The sequence below is a fragment of the Protopterus annectens genome, chromosome 3.part0 (assembly GCF_019279795.1).
Source record: "Protopterus annectens isolate FY-2018-M chromosome 3.part0, PAN1.0, whole genome shotgun sequence".
NCBI lineage: Eukaryota > Metazoa > Chordata > Ceratodontiformes > Protopteridae > Protopterus > Protopterus annectens.
The window spans coordinates 493,679,847-493,706,730 of record NC_056731.1 but is presented as its reverse complement, the minus strand read 5'-3'; the positions used below and the strand labels follow the sequence as shown (position 1 = coordinate 493,706,730).

Here is a 26,884-nt window from a genome sequence, read left to right as displayed (position 1 = left end):
CCTTGAGGGACTCCTAAAAAAACAGGGAGGACAGTAGATAGTGAGTTTTTCCAGAGTACGGCTTGCTGACGGTTTTCTAGATAGGAAGAAAACCAGGTTACGGAAGAGGGATCCAGGGCCAGAGATTTTAGTGTGTGCAGAAGAAGTGTATGATTCACCATATCAAAGGCTTTTGATAGGTCTAAGAAAAGAGAAGATGTAAGTTTGTTATTGTTGCGGTTGAAGTTTATGGTATTTGTAAAGGAGAGTAAAGCTGTGGTGGTACTGTGAGCAGGTCTGAAACCATGTTGAGTGTCAGCTAGGAGGCTGTTATAGAGGAGATGGTTGAGTAGTTGTTTATGTATACATTTTTCCATGATTTTAGCTAAGGGGGATAGAAGTGCTATGGGACGATAGTTGGAGAAATCATAAGATTTGCCTCCTTTATGTAGGGGTATAATATGTGATATCTTCCAGACTGTTGGAAAAATACCTTCTTTTATTGATCTGTTTATTAGGATAGAGACAGGGTAAGCAATGGCTTTTGCTGCTAGTTGAAGGAATTCAGCTGGAAGCTTGTCTGCGGAAGGGGTGGTAGGTTTTAGTTTATGGAGAAGAGTTTGTATGTAGGAGGTAGATACAGGTTGTAGGTGTAGGGGAGGAATAGTGTTTATTAATGTATTTGGATGTAGTTGAGAAGTATCTGGAGATAGTTGGTTGGCTAGAGTTTGTATAGAATTGGTGAAGAAGGAATTAAAGTTATTGGCTGTTAGTGTGGGATTATCAGGGTCAGAATCCTGAGGGTTGGGTGTAATTATTTTGCCTGGGGTCAACAGATTATTAATACTTGACCAGAATGTTTGAGGTTCATTTTTGGTAGTTTTTTGAAGTTGAACGTAGTAGTTCTTTTTGTCTAATAGAATGGCTTTTTTAGTAGTGTTTCTAAGTTCTCTAAAGTTTTGGTGGTCAGTTGGACTTTTGGTGGTACGCCATTTATGCCAAGATTTGTTTCTTAGGGCTATTTTAAGCTTAGTATTTGTGGTTAGCCAGGGAGCAGTTTTAGTTTTGGTTCTAATGGTGCGACTTGGGGCGTGCTGATTAAGTATAGCTAAGAATGTAGAATTGAAGTGTTCAACTGCTTTGTTGAGTGGGAGATATTTTAGTGGGGTCCATTGACATTGTGAAAGTTCAGCTTGAAACTGTTCAGGGTTAAGTTTCTTTTTTGAGTATAGAGTTCGGAAAGTGGTGGGTAAGGTTAGGTTGGTTCTGCATCTAATGATATAGGTTAGTGCGTGGTCACTAAGGTCATCTGGAAGGATATGTGTTTGGTAGTTTTGCAAGGGGGTATTTGTGAGAATCCAGTCTAGGGTGGTACCCTTATTGTTTGCTTTATTAGTTCTAGTGGGACTATCGATAAGTTGTTTGAAACCATAGAGGTTGATGTGGGAAGTAGGGTTAGCATTGTTACAAGAATTCCAGTCTATGTTGAAGTCCCCTAGGACTAGTGTTTCTTGTGGGAGTTTGATAGAAAGTTGGTAGAGTATATCTTCAAGGGTTTTGATGTTATTTCCAGGGGGGAGATAAGCACAAATAACATTTATTGCTTTAGTGTTATTGATTTGTACTTTGGAGCTAATTACTTCAGCATTTGTGTTTTGGGTAAGAGTAAGATCAAGAGGATTAAGTTTAAGTTTCGCTTTGTACAAAATGGCTACCCCACCTCCTTTCTTGGTAGTGCGATCAAGTCTAATAATATTATAACCAGGTGGGGTAATTTTGATGTCTCTAATGGAAGGTTTTAACCAAGTTTCTGATAGGCATAAAATGTCAAACTGTTGTGTTTCGAGGAGGGCATGGAGTTGACTAATTTTATTACAGATACTACGTATATTAAGATGGGCAATGGAAACATGGACATTGGCAACCTCCAAATGCTTGATTCCACACAGTTTGGTTTTGTCAAACGGAGATCATGCCTGTTAAACTTGATCGGCTTCTTCGAAACAGTCACCAAAGCCATGGATGAGGGCAAGACGGTGCACACCGCCTACCTTGACCTAGCCAAAGCCTTCGATACTTTTCCTCACTCGGGCATAATAAACTCTCCCAGGTAGGGATCAACCCACATGTTACCAGATGAGTAGCCAACTGGCTCACTGATAGAACCCACTCAGTTAAAATAGGGGAAGCCACCTCTAGTGGTAGGCCAGTAACAAGCAGCGTACTCCAAGGATCAGTCTTGGGGCCTCTACTGTTTGGGATATACTTTTCTGAGGTGCAAGCCAAAACCAGTTGTCTGTGGCTGACCAAGTTTGCAAATGACTATAAGCTGGGCACTGTCCTAAATTCCCCTAGTGATGTGAACATCCTGCAAGAGGGCCTTAACCAAACTAATGACTGGTGCCAGAAACATGGCCTGAAATGAATGCCAAGAAATGCATCATTATCCCCTTTGGGGAAAATGGTGTCCCCACTAATGATCACATTGATTGTGTGCTTAGTATATTGTTATTAGTCGTAAAAGACTTGGGCGCCCAAGTTAATAGCAACCTGACTTTTGACCACCATGTTGCCTCCGTTGTATGGAAGGCTTTCTATATGGCCCACCTGATAAGTAAGGGTATTTCATCCAGGAACAAGGATGTCGTAACATCCCTGTACTTCTACCTTATCAGACCCATTATCAAGTACAGTGCCCCCTTCGGCATTTACCTTGCCAAGCACATGCAGCAGTTGAGGATACAACAGTGGTTCCTGACCAAGAAAATCCAGGGTCTCAAATGCCTGTCCTATACATATAGGCTAAAATCCCTCTCCCTGTACTCAGTCTCGTACAGGCTGCACAGAGGTGACCTGTGCCTGGCATACAAGGCTGTCTCAGACTCGGGCTTTATGGAATTGCTGCATATCCATAAGTCAGACTCCACTAGTGCAACACGCTTGCAAGGTCTCAACCTGGTCTGTGACATTAATAGAACTTGTTGGCGGGATAGATTTGTGTCCCTATGACTCCCCAATCTGTGGAATAGACTTCCTCTACATGTCAAGCAGAGTACATCACTAGCCCTCTTTGAGGACAGAAAATATACCCCTAGAATCCCATCTGTGTCACTGCTGGACATGGAAAACAGGTGCTGACTTTGTGGGAACATGGGTGAAATTCTTGGCTAGGCTTATAAGGGCCTCCAGGCCAGTAGCCTATTATCGTCCCATGAATCTATTAGCTCAGGCTGTGGAATATCTACATAATTTTACTCCTTGTTTTTGCAGTCTCTCTAAAAATTTGTGGAAGATGTTGCAATGTTTTTATGGGATCCATAAATAAAATGGATGATGCTTAGAAGCAGGCATAGTTGCCATGTTTGATATTATTGAATATTTGGATGGCCCAATGGGCGGAGCTCTGTAGTCTTGTGGTGTGGCTATTGACAGGAGCCTAGATATAAAACATGAGTATTCCGCAAACTTAGTTTTTTTTTCTGCTGTTTGAAGTAAATGTGCAATCTCCTTTGATCCATGAGTATATATTTATGTCCTATTTGTAAGCCATGCAGCTATCCGTCTTATCGAGAGTATATCAATACCTAGTTCTAATTTATTGATCAGTGTTTTGTGTATGACCCTATTAAATGCAGAGGCTGAATTTATATAAATTGCATCACAGTACTAGTTTTCATTTATAGCTGTTATATTGTATTATACCATGACCCCCAATAATATTCCAAAACGTGCACGCTGTAAATCGACTTATACTAATGAAAAAAGGTCCGGTCGCCCAGACTTTTTCCATTAGTATAAGTCTCTTTTAAAACACTGTCTCGCTATGTTAAAAGAGTTTAACATAGCGACACAGGTTTAAAAAAAGCAACGGAGATCTCTGTTGCTTTTTTTAAAGCTGTCTCACTATGTTAAACTCCTTTAACATAGCGACACAGTGTGTAAAAAGCAACGGAGATCTTGCTTTCTCCGTTGCTTATTTTAAAGCTGTCTCGCTATGTTAAACCCATTTAACATAGCGAGACAGGTTTAAAAAAAAAAGCAATGGAGAAAGCAAGATCTCCGTTGCTTTTTACTGTTTCGCTATGTTAAATGGGTTTAACATAGCGAGACAGCTTTAAAATAAGCAACGGACATCTCCGTTGCTTATTTTAAAGCTGTCTTGCTATGTTAAACCCATTTAACATAGCAAAACAGTAAAAAGCAACGGAGATCTTGCTTTCTCCGTTGCTTTTGGCCACAGCTCTGATGTACTGCGTAGGCATGCGCAATACATCAGAACTGCCGCGGATACCAGACAGCTGCGGAAGGGCAGCAAAGAGGCATTATACAATGCCATTGTTTAAGAAAAGTAATTATTTCTTTTCTTAAATAATGTCATAGTATAATAGCAATAACCCACTTCTGGGTGTGGGTAATGTGGGATTTACCCACGGTTGTGGGTAAATCCCACATTACCCACACCCAGGCGTGGGTTATTGCTATAACATAACAGCATGTTAAAAGTGGTAATAGATCTGTTTTCAACATATGAATGCTGGCATACGGTTTCAAGTCTCAGCCTTTCCAGTTTTGACAGTAATTTATCCAATATAACCTTCTCCATTGTTTTTCTACAACATGTAAGTAAACGTATGGGTTATATGACTTTGGGTTTGTACTATTTCCCTTTAAATTTAAAAACCGGTTTAACATGTGCATGTGTGTTAAGTCATTAGGACTCTTCCCCATATTTATACAATCTAGTAAATAAGATATAATTATACTACAAGTTCATGCCAAAGTGTTCCCAGGTCACTATAACTAATTTCACCTCCTCCCTGGACTTTGTTTGCACATAGTTTGTCTAGTTCTTTTTCAATATAATCTGAATTTATTTCAGTATCTGAGGTTACCTGGATGTCACTAGGACAATTTATTTGTGAAGCCAAATTGCTTTGCTTAAGGTTTTGTAAATATATCTATAATCTGGTTGTGTCTGAGAATAAGTCTTAGAATCTACACACAGTTTAGCAATTTCTATGTCTTTACTCCTACCATATTTTATGTACCTATAAAAATATTTCCTGCTATGCTCAATATATTTTAGACAAGTTTTCTTCAATTTTTGTCTTGATCTGGTCTCACTCTGTGTATTTTGTCTGCCCAGCTTGTTTATTTCCGTTTTCAAAGTCATAGTTCGACCTGTTTTCCATTTTTTTTGACTCTCACCTTAATCAAGTATCTTGTTCTCATGGAAGTATAGCCTCCTGATGTGTTCCTAGATCCTGATCTTAACTTTTTTTTGCATTCAAAACAATTTTTCTTTCAAAACTTTACACATTCCTTTTGCAATGCCTCACTCCAGTTAGTTTTATGTAATGACTGTTTTGCTTCCATATAATCTGTTAATTATTTTGTGCTTTAGTTTAGATTTCAGTTTGGCAGAGTTATTTAGTAACACATTACCTTTATAACACTATGATCACTGCACATCAGCGGTGATGAAACCGGTCATGAATCAGCAGTAATTAATTTAGGAACACCAGCAATGTCTAGTATGTTTCGTTGAATCAACATTATTCCAGTCTGTTTCTGGTAAGGTAAAGTCCCCAGCTACTCTTGTTCTTTATGTCCTCCAAAGTTTTTTCCTGAAGCTTCCCAGGTTTCTGACACACTTGGGTGTTTTTCTGACTGCTTTTAGGACATCTGAGACACCAGTTGATGGGAGAGACACCTCTATCAGTATTGACCATATTACATAAGGGATGAACGTTTAATATACTTGTTTGTCTAAAGCTGTGGATTCATGGGATTAAATGCTGGTTTCTTTGAGTTCTAGGAGCTCTGTTGTATTTGGATTAATTATAAGAAATTTGCACAAGCGTCTTTCAGTTTGAAATATTTCAGGCTGACTATCACAGTGCAAATATAAAAACAAAGAAAAAAAAAACAAACAATGGCACTGTGCCTGTACATATCAGGGTAGCTGTGAAAGAAGAGAGAGAAAAACATTGGTTGATCTGTCTGTCATTAAGCTGTCTGCCAAGAACTAAAAAAAACCAGCTGCTCTGAATACCTTCCCAAGTGAGAAAGGCAATGTACTTGACAGGATAGAGAGTAGGACAACTGTGGCTAAATGATGTATTGTTTATCTCGCACAGTGTCAGTGGATGACTAACAAATAAGTAGAAGATCAGAAGTCTTATTTCCAAGAATGAGAAATCAGATGGTTGGTAAGGTGGGGCATGTCATTAAATGCATCTACAGCTAGTTACTAAAATGTGTGTGTGTGTATAGTTACTTTACGGGAGACCATAAAAGAGACTAACCAAATTTGCCCATTTGCTCCAGAGCATTGCCTTTTTAGCAGCAGACCTGTGGAGGCAAGGGAATCAAACCATAGACTACAGGAAGTAGCTTTATAGTCTTTAATTTTCTGCACTAGCTGCAAAACATCTTCACAGAATGCAGTTAAGGACCTGTATACAGAGTGGAAAACAATAGTATATGGAAAATGAATCCTCCTCAGTGCCAAAGTACTGTAGAAATCTCCCCACTAAATAGTGAGACCTTCATTTAGGTTGCAGACCAGTAGTCAGCAATGCATACAGATGAATTGGTTCAAAAAGTAGAAGATATGAATCCTCTTATGTTAAGTATTGCAATGCTGCTGTTGCATTGTCGTCTTCATCTCCCCTCTATCTTCACCACTAGGAGAGTTTATTGGTAAGAGAGGTAGTGCTGCCAAGTACTTCAGCAGAGCTTTACTCCTTCCTCTTCTAGGGGTCGTCTCTCATGTTTGAAGAGATCAGCCTTATTTTCCAGTTTAATTTTGCAAATGCTAGGTTCACAAGCAGTAATGCAATTTCCTTTGCAGACAAGGGACAGAATTTTATTCAAGGCTGTTCAGTGATTTTTTTTTCTAGCACTAAGAAGTCCTTTGGGAATTTACACAGATGAATACGTTTAGCAAAACAAAAACTTTCAAAATGTTGAGTTTCTACATTTTATTGCCCCTGAAGCAGAAATAATTGATTATAATCTTGGAAATGCAAGATTGTAAAATTTACTGGAGGTTCTAATATCATTGATCTGGTCCTTGGACACCTAGCTTCTGCTTCTACCCCATCTCACCCCACATCTCTTCATCTGTGGTTTTATTTGATCACGTCAGTTGGTCATCTTTGTTAAGCCTACTGGTACTACCCCACCACCAAATGGGATGACCTTTAGGTAATTCTAGAGGCTAAACCTACTTTAGCTTGTAGAAAACTTAGGCAAAGTTCCCAAGAATCGTAAGATGAGATGGCTGTCACATTCATCTCAGACCTTTACCAGCAACTTAATAGATGCATATAAAAGAGAGTACTTATCTATGCTTGTATATAATGGCAAATCCAGGAATAAACCTCTCTGGTGGAAATTGCATAATATTTTGTATAACAAAAGAAGTAAATAATGAAAAGTTGCAAGAAGTATCCATCCCGCTACCTCAGTACCACACTGAAACATGCCAGCAAGGAACCTAAGAGCACTATTACAAAATATAAAGAAGAGTAAGAACTTAAGGCCTTTATAGATTCAGGAAAAAAAACTGCAAATCATTCTTTAGTTGTCAGGAAATTACTGTCCAGTAATGCACTGAACTTATCCATAATATCACTAATTCCGATCCCAAGGATATTGCCATATGTTTAGCAGAGGTATGCAGTCCTAAAGTTACTCCACCTGCCCACATTGTTGCCCCCCCCCACACACACATTATTTCCAAACTTACCTTGGAACACGTCTTAGAATCCCTGTAAATGATTAAACATTCCATGAGACTAGACAACATACCAGGCTGCATTCTCATTAATTTCAAGTATGCAATATCCAAGCATCTGGTTAAACTGTTCAGCCTTAACCTGCCCACATGGCTTACCCCTGATGCCTGGAGAACATGCAGTGCGACTCCACTAAACAAGGGTAATTACTGGTCCCTCAGCCTCATTGGCCTTACATGGAAGGCTATGGAATGTATCACAGTATATCCCTTTTGTGGATATAGGAAATGTAATTGAATAAGACCCCAATCAGTCTGGTTTTGTGGAGGACAGGTTCCGACACTCAAATGTAATCCTCCTTGAAAAAGGATGTGGAGAGTGGACATTAAATGCAGGCTGCTTAAATTAATCTGATCAAGGCTTTGGTACCATCTTTCATGATGATGTTAGGGGGGGGGAAGCAAACTGAGTATCAAACAGATCCTAAGTTGTGAAACTTGATGGTACTGTCTCAGAATATGCAGTTTTCCAGTGAGGAATGAGAGGGAACAGTGCTGGGTCCTCTCCTCTTTGGCATTTATTTTGCAAATATTTAAGCCCTTATCCCAGAAGGTGGTGTTGAACTAGTTAGCTAATGACTGTAAGCTGAGCACTGTTATCTGCTGATCCACTGATAGTAAACTGCTCTAGCAAGGGCTGGAATATGCAAATATGCGACACTTGCTGTACCAAAAACTGCCTCAATGTAAAAAAACCTTTCCTACCTCATGTTATAAATGGTACTCCTCTTTAGACAGAGAGAGACATAAAAGACCTGGATACTTAATGTGGCAAACACTTTAATTTCAGTATCATGTTTTCACTGTATGCATCAAATCCTATTTGGCTCAGTTAAATTCCAAGTGAGCATTTTCAAGATCCAGAGAAGTCATCCATTGACTGTATATTCTTCCCTTATCAGATGCATAACTGAATACAGTGGCCCCTTTAAGTAAAAACGCAAGCATATCACTCAACTGGAAAGACTCCGAAGATGTCTGAGCAATCCTCCAACTATCACAAATAGGCTGCTGAGTAAAACAAGAGTCATGTTAGCCTATCAGCTGCTCTATGGTGACCTTGTCTTGTTTTTTGAGTCACGAATGACCCAATCCTATTTGATGTCCTTCTTCACAGAACCTGCTGCTCTGCAAACACCTGCCCCGGGACCTAAATCTATAACAAAAAACAAGACTTGTTGAAGGAGTAAGTTCCAAACTCCTTTAATTTAAGTTGCCACTAGAGATCAAAGTGCTGTTTATGACTACCTTTAAGGCTAGATATAATTGGATGGATACAAATGTACACTAGGGTTATGTACGTCCCTGTTAGATTTAGGAGGTGAGCAATAGTAACTGCTTGAAAAGGGTTATGGGAATTTGTGAGCATGTCTGCTTGAAGGTGCAAATGGCTGGACATCTTATGGTCACCATGATCTTTTACCTAGTCTTCTTCCTATGTTCCTAAGTAATTTAACCATGTAGTAGTAGTACTTGGTCATACCAAGATGAGACACTTTTACCCATTGGGTTTACATGCTTAAAAGGTGATAGATAAATACAGTTTTGGACATTCACTTCTGTCTTTGCTTGGTTGGCTGCCTTGTTCAAGCAGTCTTTCAGCAGAACAAACTACTGGCAATTCGATGGACTGTGCAGTGCTTTCTTAATCTTGAATACTCACTCGCCTATGAAAAACAATAGCTTTCCTTCCCTTTAGTCTGATTTTTTTATGTAGAGTGTCATAGCCGCCAGATCTTGCATAATAAACGTTCCTGTAGACAGGATGCAGCCGATAATCATACCTGCATTTATTCATGTGGTTTAATGTAAGGAGCTGACTGCAAGAACTTTTCTAAAGTCACTGGGTGGCATATCCTCCTCTATAAATCTGGCTCCCAACTCAGGAGCCCAGGTAAAGAAAGTTCAGTAGTATCTCCATAATCTTAGAAGTCCTAGCTTTGAGACTCGCGAGTATGTTCTACCCTTGAGTCCAACTTTTGGAAGCTAGTTCAATGGCAACGCAACTAGATTGCCATTTGATAAGGGTCTACCTTTTCCCACAGACTCTGTGAACCCCATTTGTGGAATCTCAAGATACAAGGGCTAAAGTCTACATCTTTAAAAAAAATTGTGACAGTGATGGTTGGCTTTCTGACTAGCTCTGACAGCCTTCAAGCCAGATGAGCTGTCAGACCAGGACATTTCCAGATTGTGAAATACACCATGACAAACATTGATACAGTTTATCAACAAGCAAGGAGGTACCCATTTCTATTGTTTCTATGAACCTAACCATGATGGTATGAGAGCAGGCAGTATGATTTATCCTGACTTCCACAAAGCATTTTATGTTCACAACAGACAGACATTCAAACAGAGAAGCCTTCATAGATATTTCAAGGCCATTGAGACTTATTTACTCCTTGTCAGCACCCTCCCTTAGGCCATATTTATTTCTTCAGTAGGACCATACCATTCAGTCCTGGAGAAAATTTGTGAATACCCATCAAGATGTCTAAGATGTCCTTCTGTATCACTGCTGCAGTATTCTTCACAGTAGGGATCTCATGCCAAGGATAGCCCAGCATCCGTTCAGTATACCAAAGCCTTTAGATTTTGTATGCATCATATGTAGGGCATAAATGTGACCTGTGGATGCAGTTGCCCAGAACTTTGCCACCAGTCCAGACACCATCATCGCTCATTAGTCTGAAAGCCCTTTTGCTGTGCTGATTACATAGCCATCATACAAGTGCCCTGTTGTTTTTTTTTATTATTCTTCTTTGGTCTTGTTACTTTTTAGTTACCCAAAGTTCATGTCATTCAATAAGGGAAAATGTCAGTGTGGGGGCAGAGTCCTCATAAAGATGGTCATGGGCAGTGTCTTCTGTATGGGTACCTCCCACGATCATATGTAGCATTTGCAAAGCATTTGTACTTTGTACCCAAAACACGCTTATCTTCCCCTGGCCATCTCTCTTGAAAACCAAAGGCTTAAACTGTCAGCCCGCGGTAGCATGGCATAATCTCCTAACTCCAAGGACACGATGCAAGGAGGAGGCCAAGAAATCTTGGCCAGATTCTATGGCTAGTCAGCCTCCATCGGGATGTCCCTCTTGACGTGGGAGAAAACTCTGTAGGCTGTCATGTGTCTACATCAGATTCCCCTGCAGTGAGCCTATCTGAGGCCAACATGGATCTTTCTTTTTGCATGTCTGCTGATGCTTTGCAGGCATCTGCTCTAGATGATGTGGGGGAGCTGCAGTTCAGCATCTTGGAGGACTTTAGAGGGATTCCACAGATTCTGGTCAAAGAAGAGGTTCTGGATACTCCAATTGAATCTCTTGAAGGGTCACAAGCTCTGCTGTTTGTCAGGACTGATGACCCTGTTAAGAATTAACAGAACACTAAGCATCCTTCTGTATGCCTTAAGGATCCTTAAAGGGATTAACAGGAGTTTATTCTGGGCCTTTTCAATTCCTTAATGACCCTGAAGCCTCCCCAAAGAGATTCTGCACCCTCCCCCTACTTGGGCTTCTACTCCTTCCAAAAGAGCTAGGGAACCTGATTCCTCAGATGAAGATTCAGAGTCTTATTATGAGTTTTTGTCCTCTTCCCAGATGCCTTCACCTTTGGCCTATGGTTCTGATGAAGAGGAGTCTGTAATCTCTGAATCTCCTTTTGAAGAATTGTATTTTGGAGACACTATAGCTAGAATGATGGAATACTTCAAATGGGTTTATTCTCTAGTGTCTGATATCCAGCAAAGGTGTTATGGGCTGCTTCAGGTGGACACTCCTAAACCTTCTGCAGTGCCTGCTGCACTGGCTGTTTTATTAGACACCTTTATAGCTGCCAAGTCTCCTTATTCTCAGCCTCCTGCTCAAAAGAAACATGACAGATTCCTGAGGATTGTCTATTCTTATTTAAATGTCCTACTGACCCTGCAGTTTTGTCAGTCTCTCTGACGAGCCTTATAAACCTTTGCCCTCTTCCAAGCTCTTGCTTTCAAATAAAAAAAAAATAGGGCAATGGAGGGAATTGGTAAGAAGGTTTATACTGCTTCTACTTTGGCCTTTAGGGCCACTTAATTACCAAACCCACATGACTAGATATACAATGGCATTTATTGCTCAGGCTTGTCAGGCTATTTCTGGCCTCCCTGATTCTGAAGAAATCTTTTGCTCGGTCTGTTTTAGGTCCTGCCTATCAGGTAGCTCTTCACTCCGTCAGGTATAGCTGTGATGCTGCTGATGCATCTTCCAGAGCTGCTGCCTTTGGGTCTGTCATAAGGTGTCTCTCTTGGTTTTGTCTTCAGTCCTCACGTGAAGACATTAAGGCCAAGCTGCTGAAATGTTTGTCTGTTCAAGAAAAAGGTAAAGCCTTGCAGGATCTTAAACATATCTTTGTATCCCCTATCCCCAATTTCCAAAGAAATATCTTACTAAGTCTGCTTTTGTTCACAGGCAGGCTCATTAGGCCACCAAAGGCAGGAAGGGAGGTAGGTGAGCTCCTCCTACCAAGTCTTCTCAGGCTCAGAAGCCTCCTTTATCTGACAAGCCTACTTTTCTTTGACTTCTTGTCCCTCTCTACACCTCAGCCAGGTTCCCTTGGCTCTCTGACTGTCCCTCTGTCTTCCAAACTGGCATATCATCTCCTGATATTCTTGAGTTATATCATCCGTTAGGGATACTTCATGGTGTGGAAGTCTCTCCCCCTTTTTCAGGGATTCCTCAACCTCTACTGGAACAATTTCCCCATTTCCCAGAGGTTCTTGGGTCCCTTGTGAACCAGGGAACTATTCAACCTGCCCCTCCTTCTCAGGTAGGAAAGGGCTTTTACTCCACGAACAGTCCCTGGTCCCTCAAAAGGAGGGCACTTGGTGATCTATTTTTGGATCTCTCCTTGCTCAACACCTTTCTCAAGGTTCCAGCCTTTCTGATGCTTATTCTTCAAACCCTGTTTCCTCTTATTCTACCCCAGGCCTTTCTAATGTCCCTGGATTTGTAGGATGCTTACCTTCATACTCCTATTCACCCTCTGTTCAGGAAGTTTTTACATTTCTCTATTTCTTCCTATCATTTTCATTTTTCTGCTTTGCCCTCTCTACTGCCCTGTGATTGGCTTCTGCCAGCTCCAAGGCATTCAGATTTTTACTTATCTAGATGAACTGTTGCTTTCAGGTACCTTCTCCCAGTTGCCTGTTACAGGATCTGGAGTTCACCATATCTCTCCTCCAAAGTCTAGGGTTTAGACTGGACTCCTCTTCTGGACCATGTGTATCTGGGTTGCAGGATTCAGACAGTACCAACGTTGGCCTCTCTTTCACCTCCAGATGTTGTGCCCTTGACACCTTTCTCCCAGTCATTTCTTCATCTTCCTGCTACTTTAGCTAGAGTTTCTTCTTGCCCTGGAATTCATGGTCTTTTCCATTCTCTTGCCAGACTGCACATGCAAAAGCTACAATGGTACCTCAAATGGAATAATGGTACCTCAAATCCATTTGCCTTCAGCATTGCTACTGTCTGGATTTTAGTGTACCTCTCCCTTCTCTGTCTAAATTGGGAATTTGAGTGGTGGATTCAACAAGTTTTCCTCAGCCCAGGCCTGCCTTTCAGCCTACAGTTCCTTCTCAAGAACTATTCACAGATGCTTCGGACAATGGGGGTGGGGGACTTACTGTGGACATCTGAAAGTCCAAGGTTTTTGCCCCCCCCCCCCCACACACACACACACACAGTGGTCAGACCATATCAACATTACAGATGAAAGCTCTGATTCTGGCCCTTCGGGGTTTTCACCCCATTTTCTCTCCATCCCCTCTGAAGGTTTGCACAGAAAACACCACAGTGTCATGTGGTATGTCAACAAACAGGATGTTGCAGAGTTTTACCTTCTATGCAGGTTGGCTCTTCAGGCCTGGGATCTGGCTGTCAGTTAACAGTTAACTCTTCAAGAAGTGTATATTCCCTCACCACAAAATTTTGTGGCAGACACCTTCAGCAGGTCCAAAATATAGGCTTGTATAAGTGGATGCTTCACAGAGATGTTTTCTTGGACATAGTCCATCGGTGGGGTATTCCTCGGGTAGATGTTTTCCTCCCCTCTGAACAGATAATACCTTCTTTTCTTTTCCAGAGTACTATGCCATCCGGCGGGGAAGACGGACACCCTTTTTTTTCCTTGGAAGGGGATGTTTCTCCTCTTCTATTTCCAAGAGATATGCAGAAGATTCAACTGGACTCCCTAAAAATTGTGTTGGTGACTCCCTTTTGGCCAAGGCAGCACTAGTTCCCCTTCTTTAATGCATCTGGCCAGGGGAGATTATCACAAGTTACCTGAATGCTGTGACCACCTTACGCAGGCAAGAGGTCTCTCATCCATCCTCACTTGTCCACTCTTCTACTGACATTGTGGGTGATAGTTCTGATTCCTTTTAAGGATGGGGTTAAGGTTTTACAGAAGGCAAGGAAACCTGCAACCAGAAAGTCTCGTGTCCAAATGGAGGAGATTTTCTGTCTGGTGCCATGCTGATAACCATAATCCTTTTTCAGTGGGGGTCTCTCTATTTCTCTCCTATTTGTGCGAGTTGCTCCAGTCTGGCTTAGCCTGTTCTATAAAGACCCATTTGTCTGCCATTTCTGCCTGTCTGCCTTTAAATCCTCCTTTGGCTTCTTGCTTTGAGGTCAGTTTCACAAAGGCATCCTGCATCTTAGGCCCCCAAGGAAGGCTATTCCTTCTCCTTGGGACCTTAATTTTGTTTTAGAAATGTTGACCCAGGCTCCTTTTGAGCCTACTTGTTCAGATTATTTGCAATATTGTACCTGGGAGTCTGTCTTATTGCTTGTCCTTACTTCTGCTTGGATGACTTCTGAGCTTCAGGCTCTTAAGGCCATCCCTTTTTTTTTTTTTTTTTTGGTTCATCATAAGGACAAGATGTCCCTTTGTAATAATCCTCCTTTTATGCCCAAGGTTGTTAATGAGTTATCTTTGAACCAGTCAGAACAATTCCTTTCCTTTCCTTTTCTCCTTCTCAGTCTGCTAGTGAGAATGTCCTACATACCTTGTTATTTGGATAAAACCAAGGCCATTCATAAGTCTGACGAGCTTTTTATTTTATTCCAGTCATGGCAAATGCCTGTCCATTAGAGCTCACTCATTTAGGATTGTTGGCTCTTTTGGTGCTTTCTTCAAAGGGTTGGACACCATTTCCATCCTTGAAGCTGCTTGTGATGCCCATGCACTGGCCCAGTAATCAAGGAGCCTCAATCCTCACCACAAGCACCAGTGAAGGGCATGTACATTGGGAAGGATAACTGGTACACACACAGTAAACTACAATTTCCCTTAAGAGCACACAGAGATCATAGTCAGTCTGGGGCTGGTTTCTCCCTTTCTCTCCAGATCCCCAGTAAGACTTCCCACTGGCACAGCTATAGGGTACAGGTCTCAGCCTAGTGGTCAAGCTAAAACCTCCAGCACCCTCTCTGTCCAACCAGTGCTTCGTGTCCCTGCCCATGTAACTGACACACATTTTGCGATATGAGTTATACACACATACACACACACACACACACACACACACACACACACACACACACACACACACACACACACACACACACACACACACACTCCTGGGGAAAGCTGGCACAGGTTCTCCAGCTATGCCCCCTTCTCTGCCCAGGATATAAGGTAGAAATCACTGCCACTATCGGCTACTAATAAGGCCCTTACCAAAGGGTGTCCAATTTTGCTGTGCAATATTATTATTATCCAATTAGTAAGTATGATGAACAGCAAGGCTTTGGAGCAGCTTGGACAGTGTCACTGTATATATGCAATGTACTCTAGAGCTTAAATTATCTCTACACAAAACAGTCACAGCTGAAATGTTTAAAAATATTTAATAATAAAAACACAAGACAAATCTTCTCAATTCAACACAGTGCTAGTCAAGAGTTCCGACACAGGAACTTTAAAACAATATTGTTGGATAGTCTGACATAAATATAGAAAACAGCTAGCCGAAATCTGACTAAATTCCTGTCCAACTCTAAGAGCAATACTGTTCTAAGTAAACTTACATACATTTAGAGCCAAGGCAGAGTGCTGGTGATGCCATTTTTGAAGACAAATGCACAATGCTGTCTTTCTGTCTGAGATCTCTTAAATTGATAATACATCACTGCTGACTCATATTAGATTACATCATTCTTGACACTTCTCTGGCTCTCAGGGTTACCAGAATCTCTAAATTTACATTTCTTAGTGAGCTTGCACCTGGTCAGGAAACCACAGCAATAAAAGACATTCTCCGAGCCCTGAGATCAGTCATAAAATGCTTTACTTTATCAGTCTTCTTCCAGCAGGGTGCGCTGTGGTTACATTTTTGAAGTTCACAACATAATAACACAGTTTTTCTTGCATTTAGTTTTCTTGCGTTTGTAAAACAGCCTGTGGATTAAATTAATATTTACAATGACAGCATTATCTACAAAATTCTATCTAGCTGGGCTGGCAGCCTTTCAGTTTTTCACACTGCTACTTGGTCTTAAGTGCATACCTTTACTAAGCATTATAAATTGGATTTGTTTTTTTGGGGCCAGAGCAGGTTTTACTAGGGCCATCCTGCATGTTTTTTTTTTTTTTGAGGGCTCTTCCCAACCTTCCACCTCACAGCCCTTTTCTTCAGCTTTTGTACTCTTAAGTGAAAAATACTGCAACAGTGATATAGAAGGACATAGTACATATAGTTGCATAACATCTTACTATGACAGTAGATGTCCTCCTTTTCACAGTTACAATATTTGGTCCCTCCCACCAGACCCCTTTTTTCTTTTGGGTTTTGTTTTAGTTCCTCTCCTTTCCTGGAGCTGTCTTTTTTCCATCTACTTTTTCTCCTCCTGGATATGCATATAATCTCTCTTGTCCTGTGGAGACGGTTTCTCTACTGGAACAAGTTATTTCTGGGTTACTGTGTCCATACATCACCTTTATGCCCTACGTCCTGTACAGGGTGAAGTACGGTGCATACCAGATCTAAAGGCTTTGGTTTACTAGCTGGACATGAGGCTAGCCTTGGCAGGAAATCCCTACTGTGAAGAATGCCGCAACAATGAAGAGAAGGACATCTACTTTTATGGTAAGATTTTACACACTTGCACTTTTTTAAAAGGAAAATAATGAGTTGTACTAAACCTGCAACGGAAATTTATTCTACAGGTTTGGGCGAAACTCTGTTATAAATGTGTCTCAATGTTTTTTATTAATCTGTTAATGAAGATATTGATCCATGGTTTTTGTATTGGTGGAGCTTTTGTTTTTCAGGAGATAAGATCCCAGGACAACTAAGTCTCTAACTGCTAAAGCTGACAGCTTGTTTTCAATAGCTCAGTGACTTTAGGTCTTTGATCTTTTTGGTTGGGGACCTTTGGTGTCTTATTGATGTGTTTAGTGGGATGCATACCATATTTTGCATTACACTTGGTAATTGCTGTGGTCAGTGTTAATTATAAGAGATTGATTACTTTTTTTAGGCCTTTAGGCCTGGAAGATATTCCTTTGGCAATTAGCTGTGCCAAATAAAAGGATTTACTGAAGTCATTGTTGCATGATGGTTAAAAAAGGAATGAATCAACCCCAATTTCCTAGATCCCTGACTACTTTTTCATGTATTTTGTGGTATGTTGTCTATATAGTTTGATGAGGGAAGGGTGTATCGAAAGTGAGGCTACTACACCCATTTAACATTTAATTTGAGTCCATTTTAGCACCACAACAGTTTACCGGAGAGAGACCATTCTTGAAAATTTGTCACTCTCTAACACTTAATCTCCAGATTGCAGTCATCTGTGAACACTCCGCCACTGTGAAGTCCACTAAAGGATCTCATGAACTTAGCGTGGCCTCTGAATCCAAAGATAACTATAAATCCTTCTTTAGTAATGTTAGAAAACTGTGGAGATTTTACAGCTTTCTCAAGTAATTTCTAGAGAAACATTACTAGAGTTACTACTCCTCCTCCTGTTCACGAACACCAAACATCATTAAGCTGTCCCATCTGGAATGGTCCTTGCTTGCCATCACATTGCAGTTAACTGTGAGTGATGTGTTACTGCGAGTGATGTGTTAGGAGCATGTATAAAAACATTTCTGAACCAATGCTAGATAATGCCTATGATCCCTGGCTTTTACCTCCATACCTGTCTCTCTATATGTTCTACAATACTGGGAGTCGGTAGGAGCAAATGGGCCAATAAGATATCAAGGCTAGATGGTCGAGGGCAGGGTTTAGGTTGGTGGCCAAAAAGATTAATAAAAACTTGCAGTTAATGACCATGAGTTTAACAGTGATAAGTCAAATGTACTCTTTAGCAGTTTTGCTTGCATTACCAGAAAATGACTTGAATGTAATAATCTGAGACTTGTTGGCTGGTGGTTAAAGGAATTTGTAGATCATTCATATATTAAGTTGCATGCTAGTAAAGTTAATTCTTGCCAACATCAGTAGTTAACATTTTTTTTTTTTTTTTTTGCAATTTAAAGATAAACTCTGAACTGTATACAGGCTGGCTTGATCACTGGGGTGAAAAGCATCAGGTTGTTGCCACAAGTGTCATAACCAGAGCTCTAGATACAGTTCTTGGACTTGGAGCAAATGTTAACATGTAAGTCAAATGTTAAACTTTTTTTTTCCAAATAAAAAGGATTACAGAAAAGAACTTAAAACTGCTTTGTATTTTCCTTTTTTACTGTAGGTACATGTTTATAGGAGGAACCAATTTTGGATATTGGAATGGTAAGGATTTAATTAAAATAGATTTTAAACTGCAAGTTGCTTTTTGCCAGCATTTTTAATTTGAAAGTGAAGTCATAATACATTTTGCTTTTCGATTTTCAACTTGACGTGGCAGGAACATTTGTCTGTTTAGATAGCTTTCTAAAAGTGACATATTGTAAAGGAGAAATTTGTATGAAACAAAGAAAGGTTCTTGGGTAGATCATTGTTGTCTTAAGTGAGCATTGTGATCAGAAACTGAAGAAAATGCTTTTTGTCTTAGGTTGATGTCCTGCTTTAATAGTAATGCCCCTGCACCACTGTAAGTTATTATTTTTTAATTTGCTCTGCCCCCAAAATAGCTAGAAATGAGACCTATAAATATTGAATAAAAATCAATCCAGATAATTTACATGTGAAGATGACAGTCTGACTTATCTGCCTACCAGAAGGCATCTTTTACTGGTGAATGACCTAGATTCTGTCTGTCCATTCACATCCAGTAGTATACTGTGTATGTCATGATAAAGCATTTATTACACATACTACCCTTTCCATAAACCGGGAAGTCTTTTTTTTTGGTTGAACAGTTCATTTTAAGCTCCTGTTCCTGCATACATAGTTAAGTCTAACCATCCCAGCAGGAGCATGTCTTTAGAAATGTGAGATATGTTGATAAGGCTGTACCTGAACTGTCATGGTTAAAGAGCAGTGCAAGTTTAACTAATCTCCATTGGTAGTATGTATGACTTTGTTACTGACTTTGTACATCCTTTTATTTATTTTTACTTTATTTACATAAATTGCATCAATCACAGGGCAGACCCTAAGTAACAAGACCCTATCTCCTCTTCTAATTATATCAACCACGGTCTCACTGTCCCCCTCTGGCACAGTTTCCTCATGTTATCTCCTCATCTATCCAAAACTAGTACTACTCATTACAGCCAAAGTAACCCCAACCAATTCTCACTTTCCTTATTACTTTACTTCTCAGTCTTAAATGTAGTGATACTTTCATACTTGTTCTGTTACTAACCTATTACATTTACAACCACCCTCCCCCTTTCTAATATTTCCACAGTTAAGCTACATCTCTTCATTATCTTAATTACTAGAAATTGCAGGTAATATTCCAGAATCTTTTGCAATGTTCTTTCTGCTATACACAAGCCTGTGTCTGTTTCTAATGAATGATCACCACTGTATATACCCATGCAAGTGATATACATGCTCTGGTTCTAAATGATGCTTATTTAAGCTATTGCAAAGCGTTTTCTTTCATATATAACACTTACCTCTATTTTATATTCCTTCAGATACCATGCAACTGGATTTTATGAACATGGCAAAACTGCTGTTAAATGTGGAGATTTTTTCCTGGCCTCTGAAAAAGGGTTTTATCGCAGTTATTCTTAATAGGGCAATAATATTAGATATATACAGATAAATGTATTTGCCATTTGAATCCAAAGCATCTAGCTGTGTTGTACATTGTTGCTGTCTAGGCCTCGGAACACTGCTGGACTTGTTTTTAATTTTCTGCATACAGCCTACACGTTTACATCTTTCAGTAGTAGTAGAGCTGGTTTGTGTGGAATAGTAAAGTGTGGTGTCTACCTCCATTCCTAGATAGTTATAATTATCTACTCTTTGCACATTTCCTGAGTCTAGAATCTACACTGTATGTCGTCACTTTTATTGCATTAATTCCATGTCACTTTCATGAGGCTAAATAACACAGATTTGTTCCTTTAACAATTGCATTAAAAAAGCACACTTATTCCACTGAGTGTCTTTGTTTAAGATACACGAAAAATAGAGAGAGCTTTCAGACCCAAAAACTTATTTCTAATGTTTGTCCTCTTCACTTGTCTTATGAAAAAAGGAATTGCTCAATATAATGTCTGCTAAATAATGTGCCAAGTCTAAACCATAAGGCAGACACTGACTCAGTACTGTGTTCTCTTCTGCTGAATCTGTTACATCTGTCCAGCTAACCAAAAATCAGTACAGATGATATGCATGTTAAGCTTGATTAGTTTCACCTTAAATGTTAATATGATCTCTTCTGCTGTTAGAAGCATTTTAAAACATTGTTAATTCTGCAAAGAACTGAACAGCAATTTCTACCTTGATTTTGTTAATATTGGATAGAAAGCTTATGGATCTGTATCATTTGACATCACTACTACCCCCCTTTTTTTATACAGAAGTTCTGTTTATTTCCATTCATCAATTAGAAAACTTGCAGCAAAACTCATTTTGAATAATACAGAAAATGTATTATCAAATTCCAGTTTAAACTCTTTAATGTCTTTGTTTTATATAACATTGAGACCTGAAGGTTTCCTGATAAAATGATTTTACCTGTATAAGATGTATATTACATGTGTGTTTTTGCGAGTCTGACTGTAGTCTGCCTCACTTCTGGGTGCCCGCTCTCCTGGGTGTCTAGGTACCAAGAAACTCCAAAAATAAATCCAGAGTAAACTCAACTTTATTTGTAAAACTCTCTATGTTAAGCGCTTTCATCTAATATTATAGACTTCATCAGAACACAGTCGTTAATTACATCCTAGGTTATATACAAGTGTCAAACCAATCAAACTGATTAATTAGTACATTAGTTGAATGTATATTAAATATACACATTCCTTAAAGTGCACAGTGTGTTGTGTTTAAAATCACTTGTATATTGTATGAGCTATATAACTACTCTATGTAAAATCACCTATAAATAAAACAATACATAAAATATATAAAAATTGTATAAAAAATATTTATAAAAATATTCGCTTGAGTAAAAATCTGTACTATATAAAATGCTATTCAAGCATTAATTCATATTCATTTCTGTAGTCTATCACACTAGATATATGTGCACATTATGCTTTGCATTCTAAAATTGGCTTCATAGATATACTATCATTTATCCCTGGGTGTGCAGTAGCATTTAATGAAATTTGCCACCTAGTTTCTCTTTCACCCAATTTTTTGCTAGTGTTGCCACCCCTGGGATTAGCCATTATAAGTTCTAAGATAGTGAACTTGAACATATCACAACTAGGGCTTTTGACAAGATGCCTATATAATGCATTGGTAATATCTTTTTTTCTAATGCAATAATAATGATCGTAAATTCTATTCCTTAAGCATCTGTCAGTTTTGCCAACATAGAAACCTGGACATTTTGAACATTTGGCTAAATAAATTACATGTTGTGTACGACAATTTCCTTTCTTAAATCTTATAAAAGTTTGGTTAATGTCTTCCAAAACTAGGGTGGTGTCCTCCATTATAGCAAAACACTGGTTGCATTGTCCACACTTGTGGGTATCCCCTTCCCTCTTTGTATTTTTACTAATAAAGGCCTTTCTTTTACATTTGTTCTTTAAATTATATCCTGTTTTGTATACAAACACAGGATGGCTCACCTAATACCTGTAAATATTTTCATCGGTTCTCATAATGTTCCAGTTCCCTCCTACTATTTTTTTGTATATCTTTGACATGTGTACTGTATTGAAGTATACATGCTCATTGAAACTTGTCATTTTGATTATTACTAGAACTACTAATAGTAGTCAAAGTTTCACAAGTCTCTGTACCTAAGAGGGTTTAAACTTTCTAACCCACTCGTCTTTAACGTATTTAATGGTGTTGTCAATAAGTCCGGTAGGGTATTCACGCTTGCTAAACATGCTACCTATATTGTCTAATTCTTTAAGCATGTCATTGTATTCAGAAGTCATTCTAGCTGCTCTAATACATTGACCCTTTATAATACTTCGCTTCTGACTGTATGGATGACAACTAGAATATTCTAAATATGAATTGCTGAATGTAGTTTTCCTATGTATTTTGGACTTGAAATGACAATTTTCCGTGGAAATATAAGTGTCTAGATATGAAATACCTTTTTTATCATAATTATATGTGAACTTCAAATATTCACAAGATTGATTAAGGTAATTGAAAAACATTTCCAAGTCATCCATAGACCCTTTCCACAGGATAAAAATAGCATCCAAAACCTAACATAACTTATATGACTGTACCATCTACTATTAAATACACATTCTTCCTCCCAATCTAGAAGAATTAAATTGGAAAAATAGGTGCGCATGCAGCCCCCATCACTACACCATTACTTTGCCTGTAATATTCTCCTTCGTAAAAAATGTAATTGTACTTTAATACAATTTCCATGAACTCCAGTATCAACAATACTCTATCCCATGATAATCCAGCAAATTTTTGAATACTCTTACTGAACCGATTCATTCCTTCATCTTTGGGAATACACAAAAAAAGGTCTACTACATCAATTGTTACAAATGTTAACTCATCTTTCAGGGGAATCGACTCAAAAAATCCCATGAGTCTATGACTATGTGGGATATCTTTTTATATATAGGCTTCAACCATGTGTCTATAACTTTGCCAAATGGAAAAGCTTTAGATTTGTTACCAGATATTATAGGCCGAAAGGGAGGATCTTCTAACTCTTTATGCACCTTCGGTATCCCCACAATAGTGGCTAACACTGGAAATTCTACACTTAAAAAGTTGTATAAATCAATATCTATCCTATCATCCAATAGGAATTCTTCTAAATACAGGTCTATTTTGTGGTGTCCTATATTCACTTCATTCAGTGACGAAACTTCATAGTTCCCTGAATTAAGTAATATAGTATGTATTTTGTTAATGTATTCGAAGTTATCATATAACACTACACCACCCCCTTTATCTGGTTTCATAACCCGAATTTGATGGTTTTCCTGTATTTCTTTCAAGACTTGAAATTCTTTTTTAGTTAAATTGTATCGCACCTTTTTGTTCTTGCATTTATTCTGAAATACATACAACTCTTCTGTCACTACTTTCTCATATGTAGCCAAGGTGGCATTCATCGGTGGGGAGAAGGTGCTTATCTTTTTAAATGGCTTTTTAATCATTTCACCCCTGTTCTCCTGAAAGTACAATGCCAAGTTAAGTTTCCGCATATATTGCTTAAATTCAACTACATAATCAGGTGTATCTAAATTGATGTTGGGAACATATTTCATTCCCCTGGAAAACAAGGAGAAGTGTTCTTTCTCCAATTTAAAATGGGTATAGTTAAATATAGTAAAATCTCCTAAGCTATAATGTATATCATTGTGTTTGACTATGTTTAACTCCTTATCCAATTTTTGCTGTTCGGGTGTTGCCAATTCCCCTGAAATGTGGTCTCCCTCCAATTCCTGTGTACTGGAGCTCCTTGTTTTTCCTGTCCTTGCCACCATTGTTTCTTTCTCCCTAAAAAATTCCTGTTGTTTTTCCAACTATTATTCCCCCTATTAACATGTGTCATCATCACGAACATTACTTCCCTGTCCATTAGGTGACTGGCCCTTATTTTCATTATAATTACCCCATCTATAGGCCTGTTGATTCTCATATTGTTCCATATCTCTTTTTAACTTCTTACATTTCCTATCAAACTGTTTTTTACAATTTTTATCTACCCATTCATATTGTGTATTGTAAAAACTTTCCCATTCAGTGAATAATAAGTCCTTCATAATAACCCTGTTCAGGTGCTCAATTTCTGTTATACATGCACATAACTTTTTGTCATTGCATCTTACAATAAATTGCATAAAACTGTACCCAAAATTATCAAAAAGCTTGTTACATTCCTGTATATTAGTTTCATCCATATCTACTCCCATTGGCTGCTTAAAAAACCTTAAGCCCATGGGTACAATTTTCAAGTCTAAGCATCTTTTAAGGTACATATTGTCTAATTGAAGGCTTTTCACTATGCCCAACTTTTTACCAAAGACGTAAATTAAATCTTTTAAAGTCTTATTATTCCCTTGAACTGTAGCTCAGTTGTCACCAGTCCTTGTGTTGTAACTATTATTGTCAAAATCAAAATTACATTTGAGAAAAGAGTCCAGTGTCACATACCCTTATGTTTTGTATTTTTAAGGGAATTAAAAGTCTGTGGGTTAACAGTACCTGTAACGGTTGGTAATCCTACAACTGAATAAGTCTTTTTAGGTTCATAGGTTCATAGATTAGTACTAAGCTAACTGCCCTTGTGAGCCATTTTAAGCCTAGCCAGTTATCCCTTGTGAGACTCAAACCCTGCACCTTTTGCTTGCAAGGCAAACACCTTAACCATTAGGCCACCCGTACGCTTCAGCTTGGCTCTTGAAATGTTGAAATCATCCTCCGATCCATTGTCCTCCACTCTAACTCCTTCAGGCATGTAATGGAGGTTACCGTTAACTGCCACAGTGGATCCATGAGAGGGTCCTATGTCTTGCACACTGCCCTCACCTTGGCCGTTAGGGATAGGATTCAAATCCTTACTTCCGCTAAGTGTACGCAATGACATCATTTGCATTCCATCATTTCTTCCCTCCGTCTGGCTAATTTAATTCAGTGAGCCGCGTAAGCTCGCCCTTGATGATTGCCATCTCCGACTGCATTTTCTGGATCTTGTCTCTCCTCCCTGGAGAGAATATGGATGGTAGTTCATCTAAGGAATCTTAGTGTGATGGACTACAGAAATGAATATGAATTAATGTTCGAATAGTATTTTATATAGTACAGATTTTTACTCAAGCGAATATTTTTATATATATTTTTTATACAATTTTTAAATATTTCGTGTATTGTTTTATTTATAGTTGATTTTACATAGAGTAGTTATATAGCTCATACAGTATACAAGTGATTTTAAACATGCACTGTGCATTTTAAGGTATGTGCATATTTGACATTCAACTAATGTACTAATTAATCAGTTTGATTGGTTTGACACTTGTATATAACCTAGGATGTAATTAACGACTGTGTTCTGATGAAATCTATAATATTAGATGAACGCGCTTAACATAGAGAGTTTTACAAATAAAGTTGAGTTTACTCTGGATTTATTTTTGGAGTTTCTTGGAACCTAGACACCCAGGACAGCGGACAGAAGTAGTGTGTGTATTTACTGAGTTGACTTTCGCTGAATACGTTTATTTCACTTCTGGGTGTGTTGTAGAATTTTTTTCCCCAACATTTATGATTTCAGTGCTGGTGTAAACCATCAAAACAACATTATTAATTACATAGTACTATGGACCCATTATGTGTTTCCTTGCATCTCTAATATAATAACATCTTGCAATATTTAATATGATGTGTCACCCAGCAGAAACTTTGCAATGCCACTTGACTTCTTTTCCCCAGCAGGTTGTTATATCTTTATCCTTGGAGTATTTCCTTTCTTTTTAATTTGGCTTTTATTGGCAGTTGACAGACGACGTGGGATACTTGCCCATGGCTTGACACCTGTTTTTCGTTATCTTCCACATATCTGTGGTTGCAGTCTTGGATGTCTGTTCTTCAGTCACATGGTTTGAAACGGTTTTGCATGCGCATAGCTTGTACATACACACACACATTTAAGTTCAGTCTTCATCACTCCGTGTAACATTATGATTGACTGACTACTAGTGTGAAAAACTGAAATGTCACTGCCAAAAAGACTAGGGGTTATTTCAAAGGTAACCTTTACGTTTTTTGACACATCTTACAACTGTTATGTCCTCTACTGTGGGAATTGCTAGTCACACAAGAAACTAATTTTCAGCTTCTTTTGTGAAGGGGGCTTCAGTCTGTAGCTACAAAGATATAGCAGTCTTAAGTTCATAAGGCATAGAAAGCAAAAAGTCCACTGTCTTAAGGTCTCATAGGTTCATACTAGGCTATCTGCCCTAGGGCATTTATAAGCCTAGCCAGAGTGTGTTTGGCTTTCGCCACCCATTTTAAATTAATTTTGCTATGCCCTTTTTCGAGGTTAGTATACTGTGCCTCTGTCTAACAGTGACACAGAAGTGATACCCGGGGTAAACCTACGATCCCCAATCCACTCATCAAGATTCCTCTGGAAGAGAGTCAATGAGGGACTCTGCCTAACCTGGACTGGGATTTTATTCCAGAGTGAAGGGAGCCTCTGGGTTATGAATCTGTCCCTCCAGCATGTCCTATTTATTTCAGTGCTGAGGTTCAAGTCTCTCGAGCGCGTAGCTCGATGGGATTTGGATTTTCTGAGGTGCAGCATGTCCATTAATTCCGGGTTGGACATGGCTTTATACGTCAGGCACAGATCGCCTCTGAGCAGGCAGTATGCCACTGAGTAGAGCTGGAGTTTCTTTAACCGGGCAGCATATGGCATCTGTTTGAGCCCTTTGATCCTCTTGGTGAGTTACTTTTGGGGTCTTTCCAGTTGCTGCAGGTGTCTGGTAAGGTACATCCCAAAAGGGGCATTGTACTCAATTATGGGC

The 26,884-nt window shown here is 39.0% G+C and overlaps 1 protein-coding gene across 1 annotated transcript in view; it reads left to right on the top strand.

The window, feature by feature from the left end:
- Positions 1–26,884, top strand: part of LOC122796445 (beta-galactosidase-like) — a 948,601-nt gene that overhangs the window by 473,882 nt on the left and 447,835 nt on the right. Inside the window, exons 8-9 of the mRNA XM_044064920.1 lie at positions 18,314–18,435; positions 18,526–18,566. Coding sequence (XP_043920855.1) covers positions 18,314–18,435; positions 18,526–18,566 — 163 coding nt within the window. The remainder of the gene's footprint in view (positions 1–18,313; positions 18,436–18,525; positions 18,567–26,884) is intronic.